The sequence below is a fragment of the Haplochromis burtoni genome, unplaced genomic scaffold (genome assembly GCF_018398535.1).
Source record: "Haplochromis burtoni strain Fernald_Lab_line unplaced genomic scaffold, NCSU_Asbu1 Contig_287, whole genome shotgun sequence".
NCBI classification, from domain to species: domain Eukaryota; kingdom Metazoa; phylum Chordata; class Actinopteri; order Cichliformes; family Cichlidae; genus Haplochromis; species Haplochromis burtoni.
The window spans coordinates 447,552-464,480 of record NW_024582648.1 but is presented as its reverse complement, the minus strand read 5'-3'; the positions used below and the strand labels follow the sequence as shown (position 1 = coordinate 464,480).

The following is a 16,929-nucleotide window of genomic DNA, read 5'->3' as shown; positions in this document are numbered from 1 at the left end:
TATATATATATATATTTATATATATTAGAAGATTTTTTTAGCTGAGAAATTAGGCAAAGTAGATTATGTTCATTTGGACGGAATTCATTCAAAATGAGAAGGAATTAAACTTTCTCCAGTTTCCCTTTTTGATGAGGACAAGATTTGAGGGATTTGGGAAGCGCTACAACATCACATGACTACTCAAGAGCAGGTAGCAAGGTAAAAGGAAGAAGAAATAGATAAAAGGCCTGATCTTGTACAAGGCAGAGAGATGGGCAGACGATATGGCTCTCTGTGGCATGTGCATCCAATGGCCCTACAACAGTAAGAGAAAATGTACAAAGTTTAAAAAAGGGTTAGGAAAAATAAAACTAAGACCAAAAAAATAAATAAAGCACTGGACCGAGATGAAGAACATGAATGATTTAAATGGAAAGAAAGCTAAAGCAATCGTGCAAGACTGTTGCAAGTTAAAGGAGGGGAGTGGAAGGGAAAAAAAAATATTCTGTCTGCCTGATTCATCGGTACACCAGGTGAGATATGGTGCCAGTTTTGAAGTTGAGCTGATGGTTGGGCACAAAGTTGTGCTGAGGATTCTTTCGCGTGCACATATCTTTTGCATACAAGCCCATGCACGAGTCACATGACACTTTCGAACAGTTCACACAGGTGTGTGATGCACCTGGCTTGTTGCAAAACCCGCATCGCGATCCCCCCATGCTTATTCGCTCACTGCTGCCTCCCTTTGGTGTTGTCAAGGCAACAGACTTGCTGGGAAACAGCTTAGTGGACATGAGGGGCTTCTCCACCATCTGAGGGTGAGGGTGGGGATGAGAATGTGAGTGGGTCAGTGTGAGGGGGTGTGGATGGAGATGGGAGTGAGTATGAGTATTAGAGTAGACAGAGAGCTTTTCCTTGACAGGAATGTATCCATCAAGAGGTCGTGGAGATTTTAGATGGTAGTCCTGCAGGCCACAGCAAGGGGAGGGGTCCACATCATGACAGGCAGAACAGAGGATCATGTCACACCTCTGGCAGGAGGCCATTGTGGTGCAGCCCAGCCCGCAACCCTGGCACTTCACACTACCATGACCTTTGTGCAGCCACCCATCCCTTCCATCTCGAGGCTCTCTGGATAGAGGTCGAGACGGGGTCTGCCTTCCTCCTGTGCCAGCCCCACCCCTCTCTGTGTACAAGTCAATCTCATCTAAAGAGGATGGATGGTAGGATGTGTAGGGATCCGCTGGGGGAGGTGACTGAATTGGGAAGAAATCTGCAACAGGGCTATAGGAAGGTGGAGCAACCACAGAGGAAAGAGATATTGAGGTGCTGGGCCTGATGATCTCATCTTTCATATCCTCCTCTGCATCCACAAATAGAGGCTCCTTCCTCAGACTCAATGAAGCCTTCAAGACAGGCTTGCTAACCGCTGCATGCCAGTGACCAGCCCCATCTGTAACATCCACAGACTTAGATGGTCGGCTACCTCGCCTAAGGTGGTGGGCATGAGGCTTTTCTATATCCAATGGCCGCACGGACAGCCGAGCCATATCTGCCCCAAGGCTGTCACGTCTGCGGAGCGCTTCAGCACAGCCAGCTGCATCATCTCTGCAACCTCTGCGGAGCTCCAGGGCCTCCAGTTCTGACGCTGAACCACGGGCCAGAGCCACTACCTCTCCCAGAAGACGACACTCTGCCTGGGCCAGGAAAAGTTCAAATGCCAACTGCCGCAGATGATTTGCACCTCCTGGATGCTCCTGCAAATGGAACTGCGAATCATGGTCACAGGTGTAGCCAATGGTGCGCATTAAAGTTCGGAGTTCAGCATCAGAAATGGCAGACTGCAGATGGTACACATATGGGCCAGTGAAGGTCTTAAAGAGAGAAATGAGAATCAGCATAAGTGTCAGTTGTTTAAAACAGGCTGACATGAAGCCAAAAATAAAGACAAAAACATATAGAAATGCACATCTTTATATGAAAAAACAGATGATTAGCACAAATTACAACAACCTCAATGTAAAGCTGCAATGGCCACCTCTCTAATAACAAATACTTATTTTAGATATAGTTCTAGATAGAATTAGCTGATAGATTCAAGGAAAAAACAAACAAAGTGCTTTAGAAAACCACCAGAAGTGGGGACAACTATTTTTTTCCTTTTTGGGTGGCAGAAGGCTGTCTAACATGTACAGAAATTTCCCATAGACAATCAGTTAACTTGATATCTTGTGAGGGTGAATGCCATAAAATCATTCATAACGGTTTCGGCTCTGTGTGCAAGGACATTTCCCTCTCCTATTAGGTTAGAAATGTTTCACACCAAACAACTTCGTATTGAGTTGCAGTGCTTTCCCTCTAAGAAGACAAGTAGAGCTGAAGAATGCCAGCAACATAAATCCCCAAAGCAAAACAGAGGGGTCAAGAGTTACAGCTTTCCTTTTAATTTGTCACTTATTCACCGAGCAGAAGCAATCATAATAACAGGTCCTCTTTGCATGTGTGTTCACTAAAATTACAAATCTATACAAATTTTAAAAGTTTCAGAAAAATGTTCTTACTTTTAGATATTAATTTACTAAAAAACATGTCAAGCAGTTTATGAAACAGGGGATAACCACTCATGTACTTTCAGATATGCTGGTGGGATCAAACTTTTGTTTGTATACACACTTTATGATGTTAGGATTAGACAACAAGTAATTAAGGTACAACAACACAAATCTCTTAAGATTATGCAGATATCTGATATCTGCATAAAGCCTGAGAATGTGTACACAAACATAAAAGTTTTGCTTCCATACTAAAGGTCAGGAAAGATATTCATATATATTGCCTGCAAAAGACAGTCTGAAAGATATGCAAATTCACAAAAGTATTTCGGTGTACACACACACTGCCCTGATTAATTGCCAAAGCTCAGTATCTCAAAGCTCAAGACTGGACAATAATGATTCATTCTGTTATAACAAGTGTATTAATAGTGAAATTTTGGCTATTAGAGTAAACTAATCTAAGCAAAGTATATTAAATATCCCATCAATAAAATAAAGTCACCTTTATACATCTGAATTCCTTCTTCCAAGGGAAGAGCAGGAGGTTGGTGCAGATGGTTTCCAGGGTATGGAAGGCTCTCTCCAGGCCCTTCAGGTTAACTCCTCTCTGGGAGCGGAGGGAGTTCTCCACTACCTCATAGAAACGCACCATGCGAAATCGCTGTGCCGGATCTGGCTGATAGGCTCCTAGCAGAGCTGTGGCTGTGGAAAGTAAGGCCTCACTGTCCTTGTGTCTGCTTCTTTCCCCTTCTTGCGTACTTCCAGTCCCCCTGTTATCCCCTCCTTCCTCCAGGCGCTTCTCCAGTGCTGTCACATACCTCCGGAACAGGTCCTCTTTTAACTTGGCATCCATTATTAGCAGCAGACTATTAGTCAGCTGTTATACTTTTCTGAGAGAGCCTCACACCTTTTAGCATGCCCAACCACAAAATGCCACATTCAGACACCATTTTTGGTTACCATTTTTTAAACCGTATACACTAATTGTTAATGTTGCGGAGAGATGGCAGAGGAGTCAGTCTTTGCATCCACTCAGTAGCACATCCTCTAAGCAAGAGGTGCAGTTTTCTAGTGCTTTCAGTTGGTGTAGCAAGGCTGTAGCCCATAAGGATGCCTTGGTATGAGCATCTCTGGTTTTGGCTCAAAACCTGACTTGTTTCCCAAAAAACAGGCTTCTGGCATGCAAGATAACGTCAGAGGGAGGTTTTCCTTGGCACACAGACTTGCATCTATTCCATTGCTTGGTTTCAGCATTGGTAGAGTTCAAGGTCACTCATCAAGACGACAGATTCATGATCTTGGGGTTGTTGTCAGCCATGTCCAAGCTGAAATGACACAAGCAATATCTGTTAAGATAAAAATATCATTTTCGGTTCTAGCCAAATGAAAATGCAATTTAACTGTGGTTAAGCATGTTTTGAAATATCTAGAGGTTCAGATAAGAGGGAAGATACACTAATCCAGGACCATCTCTGTAGAGATGTGAAGATGGATTCGTTTGGGTGGGTGGGTAGGTGGGTTTTTTGTCTGTCACATAGTAAAAGGGCTTTTTTTTTTTATTTGTTTGTTTTACAATGTACATAAACAAGAAAAAGGCCAGTGGAATTATAGCTTAAATAAGCAAGAGAGGAACTCATTACTGATGTATACATCCCTCTCACACGTTTGCGCCAGTGTAAGCGTTTCAGCTATTGGTACTACATGCGTGTAAACCAGAGTGGCGCTAACCCTAGCCCTAGCTTAGCTTTAACTCAAAACTCATAAACAAACACATCGTGAAAATAGTACGAGGCTTGAACAACAGGAGAGCAAACATTTTGCTCTCAGATTCTTGCAAGCTGGCTGGCTGGCTATACCTGTTACCTGAAAATCTCTGCGAACATCCGCTCAACGAGCTAGCAACCAATGAGCCTTAGCCAGACTCATGCTTTAGAAGTGCGTATCTACTACAACAAATTTAGTCCACCGTGACCAATGGCAATATAAAGTGATACTCCTAGAGCGTATACATTAATTCTCCACGAATCTCAAACCCGATGCTGCCACTGCTATGGCCCCCCTACTGAATATAAGCTAAACAGTGAACGCCCATTTCAGCGTAGCTGGTTAGCTAACAATTGCTTTCGGCTAGCAGGGCGTTCCATCGCTACACAGACATTATACGCCAGTTTAAAATAAAATATCAAGACACAGCGAGTTTTTAAGGTGACCTTCTTTTGGGACCAAACGTTAATGCGCTCCCACTAGGAGATCAAGACGTTTTTTCAAACAGAAATACCACCATTCGCAAATCTTACCTTTAACAAGTGCTAATCATGGCTAGCTACGCCTCCTCAGCTGTTGGAAATTCCCAGTATAACAACACGCATGCGCTCAATCCTGACAGTTCATCAGCATCAGGAGCCCACGTGCTAGGGAAGACGGGATACAGACCCCCAACTACATCATCCACAGTCTTCATTCATTTTTGTTTTTGTTTTGCTTGGGGGGAAAAAATTTAGGCTCGCGTGCGCGCAGAGACAGATTTCCGGGGTTCATAATGATTTGCCGAAGGTATGCATTTAGTGGTGTGGATTTCCTGCTTTTTCGTTGTATTAGTGCCTGAATAATTTTGATTTATTTGTATAACTATATATTGTAATATTTTCAATGTCTCTGGGGGTTTCAAAATCTAGTGGGAGGGGTGTGTCACAAATTTAGTAAATATGTCGTACAATTATGTGTTACGATGTTTACTTTCGCCGGTAACCCCGCCCCCTCGCGCTTAAAAAAGAACAAGAACCCGATGACGTCGTCACGGGGACGGTTGGTGCTGGTGGTTGAACCGACTCAGTGAAGAAAAGAAATGGCGATGCTCGGAGGCTTTAGCGCAGCACCTCACAAGAAGAACGCCTCGGACGGGAGCAACGACGTGTCCGAATTCGTCTGTCCAGTTTGCCTCGAAATATTCGACAGTCCCGTGACAACACAGTGTGGACATACGTGAGTATTTTTGCCGTTTATTTTCGGTCGCCCTCCCCCTAACCCGCGTCTGCCACCAACGATGCAGTGAAAAGAGGCAAAAACAATGGAGGAAAGGGCTTCACTTTAAATGTGTCGTCACACCAGAGTTGCAAAATATCGGCCTCGCGAGTGTCTTCTCGTGCTACGACCCCGTTTTTTCTGTTTTTCTCTCTCGAATATGTGACAAAAACAGTTCCAGCTTGCTAAATCAGTTTCAGTTTTGTTTACATCAAAAAGCAGGCCTCACTTGGGAGTTGTAGTTTGGATGTGTATTGCTCTAACTCTTTAAACCACTTTAAAGAACTACAAGTCCCTGGCTATTCTCGAGGTGGGGGACTTTCCATATGAGTTACAGGAAGGTCCAGTCACTAGCATAATAAAGGTTTGTTTTAGTGACAGTATTTGTTTTGTTTTTTCTCATGGCAGGCCATGCGTTAATGCAAACAGAGTTGTTGCATGTTTTTGGTTTGTTTGTTTGTTTGTTTGTTTGTTTGTTTATATATAGATAGATAGGAACCCACCCGAGGGATTAATAAAGTTCTATCTTATCTTATCTAGATAGATCTATCCATCCTAAGGTAACCAGAGCTCAAATTAAAACTGACAATTTAGTTGATTTCTCTTGTGTAGCAATCACATTCTTTCACCCATCTCTTGACAGGTTTTGCCACAGTTGTTTGCAGGAATGTCTGCGTCCACAGAAGCCCGTTTGTGCTGTATGTCGAGGTGCTCCGGGCCACTGGACTAAAGCTGCTCAACTCGAGGCACTCATTCAATCTTCTGTGGCAGCCTGTAAGGGTTGTGGCACACAGGTAAGTTTCACTACAGACCAAAAGCTAAAATATCACTGAACTGACTCCCATTTATGAAGCAATCACAGAGGGTGAAGATCCAATAACTGCACATGCATAATCTTAATGTTTTGCTGTGTCTAAATTTCTGTCTTTATATTTAGATAATAGCAACTTCCATCATTTTATGATGATGGTCATATACTGGAAGTTACTGATATGTGTCACTCCTCCCCCAATTAGGTTGGGCTTTCTAAGATGAGAAGCCACACAGCTGCCTGTTCAAAATACCAGGAGTACATTGAGGAGGGAGTCAGGACAACTGCCCAGAGTCAGCCTGCCATCGTCAGGTGGGGAAAGAAGCAGAACAATTATTTGCTATTCCCTACATAATAAAGCAAAATGGTTTACACTGTAGAGTCAGACTTTGCATGCAATTACTGCTGCTTGTTGGGTTGTATAAATTAAAGGTCACCTTTGGACCAACACTAATCCAAAGTGAAAAAGGAAAAGAGTGTAGCCCTGTCAGTCGTTTCAGTGAGAGGGCTTCATTGATGCAGCAGAAAGTACTGTACATAGGAAATAGAGTTCTGTTGGCCCAATCAAATATATTCAATGATATGATTTATGGTAGATTTCACTGTAACTTAAGTGCCAAATGTAAACAGTTGACCTGTTCATTGTGACAAATGATGGAATAATATCTTCTCGTGATATAAAATTCCCTATGTTTATAGTATTATAAACTCTTGGCAGTACATTGTTGTTTGATAAGACTCCAAAGTCGTGACTCTATTACTGCCTTGTTTCACTGGCATGCCTAACATGTCAGTCAAATAAGAAAAGCTCTCTTTGCGGTTTTACTTTATGTAGTGTATACATTTTGCACTTAAGGTAAAAAAATAAAATAAATAGAAGTTTTAGCACAAACGGGATTTCAAATTGAACCCAATCTTGATTGCAAGAAAAAATAGTATTATAAAGTATGATCAAGCATATGCTAAGCATTCTGTATTTTACCTGTCGTAATTTCTGATTGTAATTTTTCCAGAGTTTATAGAAAACAGTACAACATTCATCTTTAGAAAACATAAAACACTATTATTGTCAAGTTGTATGAAGTGGATGTGGTTTTTATCATATATGGATGTTAAGTATTTATGACAACTGTGCTTCCTGGAGAAAGTTCCGAGAAGATGGTTTGAGAAGCCGTCGCTTGTAATGAGGTTATTATGACTAATCAGGAAGTAGCCTTTTGGAGGGGGGGGGTTTCCAGCCAAACAGCAGCCTTTAAAACTAAGAATCCACACATTGTGGCATGTTGTTCCAACACTGTTTAAAGTAAGAAACCGATCGCAGTATTTATTTATTTTGTTATTTAACCCTCCAGACCTTTGTGCCATGAAACAGATTCCTATCATTAGAAAGAAAAAGGAATAACTGTCACTTTTAAGTCTTTCTCAAGCTCTTTCAGCTGGTGCAAAGTTGATGTGACAAGAGATAAAGATTGGCCACTAACTGTGGTAAATGTCCACTTATTTCTTCATAAGCTGATGCCTGTTACATTTCAAGTGTAATCATGTAGTTGAGAACCAAACCTTGTGACATTTTATTATTTCTGTTTCATTGCCACAGTTCAGTGCCAAATCGCTACACCTTCACCTGCCCCTACTGCAACTGCCAGAACCTCGACCAGGACGGCCTGGTTGAACATTGCACAACCCAACATGCTCGAGATGCACGCCAAGTGGTAACAAAACAAAACCTATTCTGTCATAATTCTGAGTCATACTGAGTTTCCACACACTTACTGGCTTCAGCTGGGTTAATAATGTGTTTCAAAGATCGTTTTATTACCTTCATGTTTTCTTTAGGTGTGCCCCATCTGTGCCTCGATGCCTTGGGGGGATCCTAACTACAGGAGTGCTGACTTTTTCCAGCACCTGAAGATCAGACACACTTTCTCCTATGATACATTTGTTGTAAGTAAAGCACTCTCTGTTTATTTGTTGTTGGTTTTTTTTATGTTAATAAGAATTTAAGTGATTTTTTTTTTTTTTCTTTTCTTCCCCTTCTCATGCTTATGACCTCCCAGGATTATTCCACAGATGAGCACACAATGATTCAGGAGGCTTTACAGCGCTCCCTTATGGACCACTGAAGTGTGAAAACAATCCACCGGTGGAGGGAATCCAGTGAAATGAAGGGATGATGGTCTTGAAAAGACAAAAACACACAGTGTCATCATTCATCTAGAATGGGGATGGTGGTACTGACTTATGGGTAATTATTTTTCATAGGGAACTGGTATCGTAACTATGAATATATAGGTTTATTATTCTGAAAATAAATCGCGCAATATGGTTAAAAAAAACAAAAACATATTGTACTGTTTGATTTAGGAGTAATACTGTGTTTCTGGTGTGATAATCACTTATCTTCCCCTCCCCCCAGCTGAGTCTGTAGACTGGATAGTTTGTTAGGTATCTGCTAAACTATGTTTAAGCTGTTTGTTTATCAATGACAAAGTGTCATCTAGCAACAAAACATCCAAACTTGTGATTTAAAAATTCTGCAGTCAATACTTGATCTTATGAGAGGGTCTAACCACTAGGTGGCTACCTATTGCCAGCAGACAACAAACTTCACTCCATGAAGTCTTCAAGTAACAGAAAAATATATTATACTAATTCTACTCGCATGTTTATGCAAAAGGGTAAAGGGACTTTTATTTCTTTTTCTTTTTTTGACCACAGTTTTTCAGCAGATGGGGGGGAAAAAACTGTCTTTTCAGTGCTGTCTTTGATTGAAGCGCGTGTGTTTGTGTATTAGAGTGTGGCTGGGTGTGTTCATTCTGTTTTGACAGATCTACTGGTAAGAATAAACAATGAGGGTCAAACACAGCCAGAGATGGCATTTTTGCTTTTTTGTGATGTTTCTCCCTTATGTCTTTGTGCCTGCTGGTAGATCTTGTTTTCAACCTTCCAGAACTCATAGGGCTAACACAGTAGTTCATTCAGTGAATCTACAGATGCAAGTATTTAAAAAAAAACAAAAAAAAAACAACAAAAATAAAAAACTGTCTGTTTGGGTTCATTTGGTCACTTTCATGTGAGAGTTTATTTGCATGTGTCTAAACCACAAGAGGGCAGTAGAGTTCTACATTTCTGTGACAACATGACAACAGCTGGTTCTTGCAGGACATAATTGAAGACAGATTTCATTCTATAAGTGTGCTTTACCCAGTGCTTTGTTCTCCACTTATTACTTTTGTTTTAATACAAAAAATCACCGGTATTTCAATATTTAGGCTTTTGGTGGGGTTATTTGTCATTGTTAAAACAAAATAACCACATTTTCGGTTTGTGCAGTTGATGAAGTGACATAACGAAAGACTTTAAATGTAACTTATTGATGTGTGTTTCTCATGCCCAGTGTCTTAGATGGTCTATACTAAAAACACTCCAGTTTCTTGTGGCTATCACTTTCTCCTTTACTTCAACAGCTTTGAAACATAAAGATCCATGGTCATTTATATGTATGCTTCCAAAAAGACGGCATGTGCAGTTAGGAAAACGAACAAAAAATCAGTACAACTTTGCTTGATCTTCTTTTTACTGGATGTCTTTGGGGGGAGTTTTTTTTTTTTTTTTTGTGGTTTTTAACAAATGGTGCATTTTCCATTGTTATACCTCTCTGACCTGTCTTCCCCATGTGATGTTTCTTTGCAATTGTGTTCTTTTTACATTAATGATTCTTTCAACTTAGTTGTAAGATTACCCACATAGAACAGGCTCGTTTGTCTTCTGCCAACAGGTAAATAACAAAAATCTTAACACAGCAGATTAAGTAGCTCTAGAGCAGAACCTCAATGCCTTCTCACCTAGTCTTTGGTTCCACTTTGAACTAGATATTTTCTTTTTTCTTTCTGTCTTGTGCAATGTGTAATAATTTTGTATGTTTTTTTTTTTCTAATGTTTAATGAACTTTTTGTTTTTTTTTTTTTTTTTTTTTTTTTTCTCTTTCTCAATATATCTCTCATTCTCTTCTGTCAGCAGGTGCTAAATCCTGATAAATTAAAGCTCTTTAATTATTTAAACCCTGGCCCCAGAAATCAGGTGCAGTGATTTATACCTGTGTGTATGAGACATGCGGGGGAAGAAACAACACTCGGTGCTGATGGATGACCACTGTGTGTGTGTTTGTGTGTGAGCGGGAGGATTTAAACAGAAAGCACTGTTCACAGCACTGCGAAAACCGGACGTGCCCAGTTGTCATAATCTGGCTATGAGCAAAAGCTGTGGATGAAGGAAGGCAAGCTTTCTGCAAGCCTTTGTTTGTACATTTGAAGTCAAGCCAGGGTCGTGTTATAACGACAAAGATCTCACAGCGTGGTTTTACATGTATGTGTAACTTCATGATGAAACTCGGGGCTCTTCAGTGTACATTGTCCTCGGAGAGAGAAAACCCTCTCATCTCTCCTCCCTTTTTTTTTTTTTTTTTTTTTTTTTTTTTTTTTGTTTCTTTCATCTGTAATTACTGTAGCTAAATGATATTACGGCTTTACACCTAGCTCTACTGAGAATCTCATCCACCAAACTTCTTGATGTCACCCCCCGTTCTTATCCTTTCTTCTCGTTACGTTTCCCCCAATCAGGTTTTTGCTCCTGGCAGATAGAGGAGTGATGTTAGCTGTGAGAGAACTAACGAGATACTCGAGTGCTTCTGGGCAGGAAGGAAGTCGAGCTGAAAAACATGGCAGGGAGAAGTCTTTCTTGTCTGTTTGGTGGCGCAGCTTAAAAGGGAGAGGGGGGCCAAGGTGGGGAATAGGAAAAAGGGAAGAGAAGTGAACACATTGAATAAAAATTTCATAAAGTTCAGTGTGTGGTTTCTTTGATGCGAGCAGTGGATGGTGCGTACAGTCTGCAGGCTCTGTAGAGGCAGCAATTAATGGTACATGTGCCCAAAGGCAAACTGTGAGAGGTGTGGGGACGGTGGCTCATTTTATGTGTGTCGTACCATCACTATACCCGAGACATCTCTTTGCTGTCTTTTGTTTTCATTCACTGTATTGTAAACCTTCTCTTTCACCTGAACACTGATTAAAAAGAATCACTCCTGAACTTGTATGAAGTCCATATTGTTCATGCCTGGTAGCTGTCTAAATTGTTTTCCCCACACCAGTGACACTTGAACACGGCAAATTCAGCCATCAGTTTTGTGACATCAGTGAAATTGCACTCTTTTCAGACTTTCACGTCATTGTGAAACCGATCTGTAGAAAAAGGGGCGAAGCAAGACTTCATCTGTTTGCTTTTTAGCACGATTTAATGTTTTAACAGACTCAGAACGATGGGTTTCATCCAGTTTTAGGTTTTTTTTTCAAAACCTTAAAACTGTGTTTTGCCCAAAAAGTTTTGTTCAGAGAAAAAGAAGTGGTAGGTAAGGTTCATCACCTTGTTCTTTTGGTGGAAGATATAGCGTATAGAGTGACTACATATGTAGCGGTCACCTTTAAAAAAAAATAGTTTTCTAACATTACATGTAATGTATTTCTGGGTGACAACAGACAGGAACTCCTGGAAAGTTCTATCTTGGTCTGTTTCCCTCTCAGTTTTGCTGAGGCAGGTATCTCTGATGAGGTGCGGGGCATGTGAGGAGAGCACTGGGAGTTTGTTCACCGAAATATTCCTCAAAGTCAGGAGAAACAGGAAGAGTGGGAATCCTGCCACCCGGGTGCTGCAGCTCAGCAGGTCGGTCCTCTCAAATGTTTGAACAGAAAGTGCCAGTGGGCTTCCCCGACATCAATACTGGTTCTACACCAACTCATCTTCCGCTTTTAAACTCTTAACAACCGACCCCCTACCCCAACCAGACACGCGCGCGCACACACACTTCTTGTCTTGCTAGCCTAAGAGCATCGAGTCTTAACTTTGATTTAATAACGCCTGCAACCAACTTGGCCCTGTATCAGCTTAAGTGAAACTTGCATATCTTGTCTGTGCGCATGTTCTATTTTTGCACCCTGACTTTTGCCAGTGTTATGACAGAGGTACTTAGAATTGTAAGAACAACATAGTTTATCTTTATTATTGTCTCTTAAAGACTGCTGTGTACTTCATTTTTCTTTTATGGGAAATGTAATTCAATATACCACAAGGAAAGAACAGTTCTTGCATGTATTTTGTTTATTCAAGCAAAAGTTTTGTAATTTTTTCTGAAGCTACTGTATGTCCTTCCCCAAATGTGGCTGCAAAAGCATCGTGAAAAAAAGCCCTTACATTAGTTTTAGGAGACCCTGTAAAAGCTTGGAAAGTTCTGAAAAATCACTGTTTCTGCAGAAATATTCTCCTGGAAGTGAAAATGAATATGAAGCATGTTGATATAACTATCAGGAGAATTGCTAATCATTGCTTCCTCATTTATTTATTTATTTGAAATTCACACAGCCGCTGTACTAATATTTGAAAGTTAAGTCCTCTAAGGTGTTTTTAAAAAGAAAAAAAAAAAAAAAAGCGGCAGGGTGGGCGAAATCCCTGGTGTGTATGTGCGCATGTGTGCATTGATGTCACAGTGGAGTATCAGGCCAAGTGAGGCGATCTGATCTAAATCTTACCCCCCCTCACTTTACCATTTTAGACCAACTAAGATGAGTGGAAGAGAGTGAGGCCCAAGGCTATTATTCTCCCATTAATTTTTCCATTTGAAATCAAACCTCAGCGGGCATGCAAGAGGGAATCAGGGGGGGGGGAGGACTACAGTGGGGATAACCTTATCAGGATTGGGGGAGTGTGTGAGGGGGACAAATGTTAGTTGTAGCAGTATTAATGTCCAATAGGGGAGGCAATTTCACTTTCAAAGCAATGCTTGTTATTAAAGTGTCTGCCCACTTCTTCTTCCATGGTCCAGAATGGCCCGTGGGAAAACTGCATGACATTAAAACATTGTTTTTTAGCTCTATGGTTGTGAAAACCCACAGAAACATAACTTTGATTATTTTTGATTGGGTGTTTTTTGTTGTTGTTGTTGTTGTTGTTGTTGTTTTTTGTTTTAAATCAGATATTTTAATCTGTCCATCTAACTGTCACTGCTACAAAAAGAGAAACATCTGTACAGTCCAGTAAATCCTCTCAATTCAATTAGGATTTCTCAGTTCTCTTCCATTTTCTTTTACATCATTAATTTCATACAGCACATTTTGTATCTTTACAATGCCTCATCACATGCCTACATCCTGGGGAGACCTGGTAACCTCCAGTCCTCCATCCTACCTACCCACACAAGCGCACACACCTCCTCGACCTCACACTTCCTCTTCAAGCCTCTTTCAGTTCCACTCACTTCTCTCCCCCCCCTTCTTTCTTTATAAAAGCGCCAGTGCTTGCTAATCTGTCAATCAGATGTTGTCCTGTTGTGGCGATGATGGGGGTCCGTGACGGTGTTCCACACACCTCCTGCAGCTCGCAGCTCGGCGAGTAGCTCGATGATTAACCAGGCAGGTACTGAGTCAAACTGCTGACAGCATAAACACACTGACAGCTGATTTGAAAGACAATGCTCCCACTCCCTCCACTTAACTTGTCATGGCAGTCAAAGCACCTTCTCACTAAACTTGTGGCATATTAGGCAAAGATGGAGGGAAACACTGATTTATAGCATCACACTCATAAATGGTCACACATAAACAAAACAAAAAAAGAAATACTTATAAGCATTTCCAAATATTCATAAGTGCTTATGTTTGCACAAAAAATCTGATCAATTATTGAAATTATAAAGAACAACTAGTGAATAGTTGATAAGTGTAAAAAGAAAAATGCAGCTACCAGGGAAAGATTTTCACATTTCCTATTTTAACTGTATCTTCAAAAGTGAAGGCCAGAAACGGCAGCACAGCATTTCCTTGTCTCTCCTGGATTAATAGTCCAACACTTCCCAATTATTAACCATGTCTGTTTTGTACCATTCATATTCAAAGCTATTTGCCTCCCTACACTTCCTGTGCTTTGTATTCTGAGTCTTTACAGGAGGGAATGGACGATCCAGGCAGATCTGTCACTCAAACCGCAGCCCCCGACCACCAGTCGCTGCCCAACAAACTGTCGTCCATATACCTCCATCGGCTCCGGTACCTCCTCGGCTCAATGAGTAACTAACCTGCAGGTAGTGAATCAAACTGCTGACAAGCACATGAAGGGGACCAGAGGGGTGGGGAGAAGGAGACTGTGTAGGTGGATTGATAGAAAGATGAAAAGGGAGGGGAGGATAGAGATGACAATGGCATTATTTCATAGCCCACCTTGGTGACGTAACCTTTAACTTTGCATAAAAAGATGAGTCCCTTTCCTGTTGGTTCAGCCACACTTTTTCCCGTTTTCGCCTCATTTCCCCCCCTCTCGCTTCTCTAAGTGGCAAGCTTTGATGGGCTGTCCCTGTCTCTCATCTTGTCTTCTTAGACAGATGAGTGCTGTCAGTGCTGTCATCACTGCCCAGCTAAACATTAATGACTCTCTTGCCTGACAAGTGTTGGCGGGGCAGAGAAGAGGTGAAAGGGGGACGCCTCTGGACAAAACAAGGAATGAAAAGGAGAAGTGATGGCTTTATCTGCTTGACAGATTCTCTTTTGTCTCTCTGAACTTGTGTATATGTATGTGTGCCATCAGCAGATTCTTGGCTTGACATGACGGTTTTATTGCCCTGTTTTTCTTCCCCTCTGAGGAGATGAACCTCTTTGTATTCCCATTGCCCCTCATCCTTCCTACTGGCATTGCTGACATTCCTTTCAAGCATCTGTGTGTATGTGTGAGTGTATGTGTACATATATATCTACACACGCAGGCTTGTGGTCTCTGTGCCAGTCGTAGTTTCGAGGGCCGTGTTTGTTTCCTTCATATCCTCGTGTGCTTTCTTGAAGAGAGCATCCTGAACTTTGATGTTGGCACCAGTGATAGTGATGACGGCAGGTCACAGTGAAAACTCAGAGGGACAGTAAGAGGAGAAAAGAATGGCCAGAGCAGACGAGGTGGAAGTTAAATGGAGGGAAGGTCTCTGCCAGTAAAATGATCTGTGCAGTTTGGATGTTGGGACAACTTCATGCCACGTCATGCTTTCTCCAAAGAGATATAGTATGGATATATTTTACTTCTGTCCTTCCGCTCAGTTCTTCCTTCCTTCTGTGGTCACTCTTTCCACTCTTACTTCTCTCTGTGTCTCACACTCTTCGTGTTGTCACTCAGGCCTATCACCTCTTTTTCCTGCTTTCTTTTGAATTATTAACTCTCTAGCTCACCGGGGTGAATGGGTACTGCTGACTAGACACAGCACAGAACCGGCTTCTCAAGCACCCACATTACATTGCTGGTGCCCTCACCCCTATGCACATTCACACACAACAAAATGCATGCATACACAACTAGCTGTTTATTAATATGACTAGCTGATAGTTGAAAAGAGAGATAAACACACGTTTATGTGTTTCTTCCCTGCATTCCTTTACTGTAGAGCTGTAGGCCTCCTGTGGAGCAGCCGCCCACTCGCCCTCCTTACTTCTCCCCAGGCAGCCTCTATCTCTTCTGGGTTCCCGGAGCAATGATTAACCCGGTTCTGATCAATGCTTCTGCTGACTCTGATACATCACTAGTGCCTTGCAGCTGCCATGTAAAGGAAGCGTCAAGTCTGTGCTGCTCATGACAGAGTATATCCACTCCATCACTTAGATTAGGACATGCAATCAGACACACAAAAGCACACGCACACTGCACTTTTTAGTCGTTCTGGTTATGTTTCACGTATGCAGTATATTTTATCTTGGTGTTTGGTTTAAGGGACTAGTGTGGGTTATTTGAGATGACACAAATGAAACCACGTTTAAAACTAGAGGAACTTTGGCCAGTGTTTATAGCTGAAAGGTAAAATCTGTTCATTATTTCAGGCCTTTAAATGGGAGTGAGTTTCTCTGCTAAACTTGGGCGTCGGGATGTTATTTTACTAAAATACTTTTTTTGTGTGTGTGTAAGCATTTTATGAGGACGAACATAAAGAGCGCTTAACAAAGTGAGATAAACATAGAAACAGAGAAGAGAATAAAAAGAAGAACGAAGAGAGGGACCGTCGCTCATCACCCAGCGGTCCTTTACCTCGACAGCAGGGGGAAGACCTGATTTCCTGAAGATGACAGGAAACACAATAGCAGAGTGTTCTGTCAGCACATCCTTCTCAGAGAGCCAGGTTAATGATTCTGCAGCCACAGCTGAGCTGGAGAGAGGGATGAACGGTGGGAGGAACGGGGAAGAGAAAGAGGTGGAGGGAGCTGGCACTCAGCTACACTTAGGCCCTCATTACAGCTGTATTAGGAATGATAGTGTGTTTTTGTCATTTTAATTACCTTTAATCTGATGTCTTCATACTCGGGCCGTTCATTAATGAGGCAGAACAAAAACTACATGTCACACGTGTTTAGCTTGTATCCGTGCTATCAGTCACACAGTTAACATGGGAAAAATGTTCAGTGACTTCATGAAGAGTGCTGCTGCTCAGCAGAAAGTTGAAATCATTGGTGAAAAACAATTATGGAACTTTTCCCCTTTATTCTCTATTGC

General features: G+C 41.6%; 2 protein-coding genes across 4 annotated transcripts; one reads left to right on the top strand and one right to left on the bottom strand.

Annotated features, from left to right (window-relative positions):
• Positions 1-7: 7 nt before the first annotated feature.
• On the bottom strand, positions 8-5,209 carry spata2 (spermatogenesis associated 2). 3 transcript variants are annotated; one of them, XM_005940260.2, is made up of 3 exons: positions 4,835-5,209; positions 3,040-3,862; positions 8-1,856 (listed from the first exon to the last, which is right to left on the bottom strand). In XM_005940260.2, the coding sequence occupies exons 2-3, from the start codon at positions 3,388-3,390 to the stop codon at positions 501-503; spliced, it is 1,707 nt and encodes a 568-aa protein (XP_005940322.1). In that variant the 5' UTR covers positions 3,391-3,862; positions 4,835-5,209; the 3' UTR covers positions 8-500. The 3 variants fall into 3 exon arrangements, with proteins under 3 accessions (XP_005940322.1, XP_005940324.1, XP_005940323.1); XM_005940262.2 differs by lacking the exon at positions 4,835-5,209 and adding an exon at positions 4,748-4,807; XM_005940261.3 differs by lacking the exon at positions 4,835-5,209 and adding an exon at positions 4,401-4,719.
• Positions 5,210-5,306: 97 nt separating this feature from the next.
• rnf114 (ring finger protein 114) lies at positions 5,307-9,517 on the top strand. The gene is made up of 6 exons (XM_005940258.2): positions 5,307-5,519; positions 6,202-6,352; positions 6,575-6,681; positions 7,967-8,081; positions 8,206-8,313; positions 8,427-9,517. Exons 1-6 carry the CDS (start codon positions 5,383-5,385, stop codon positions 8,490-8,492), a joined length of 684 nt encoding a protein of 227 aa, XP_005940320.1. The 5' UTR covers positions 5,307-5,382; the 3' UTR covers positions 8,493-9,517.
• The last annotated feature ends 7,412 nt before the right edge of the window (positions 9,518-16,929 follow it).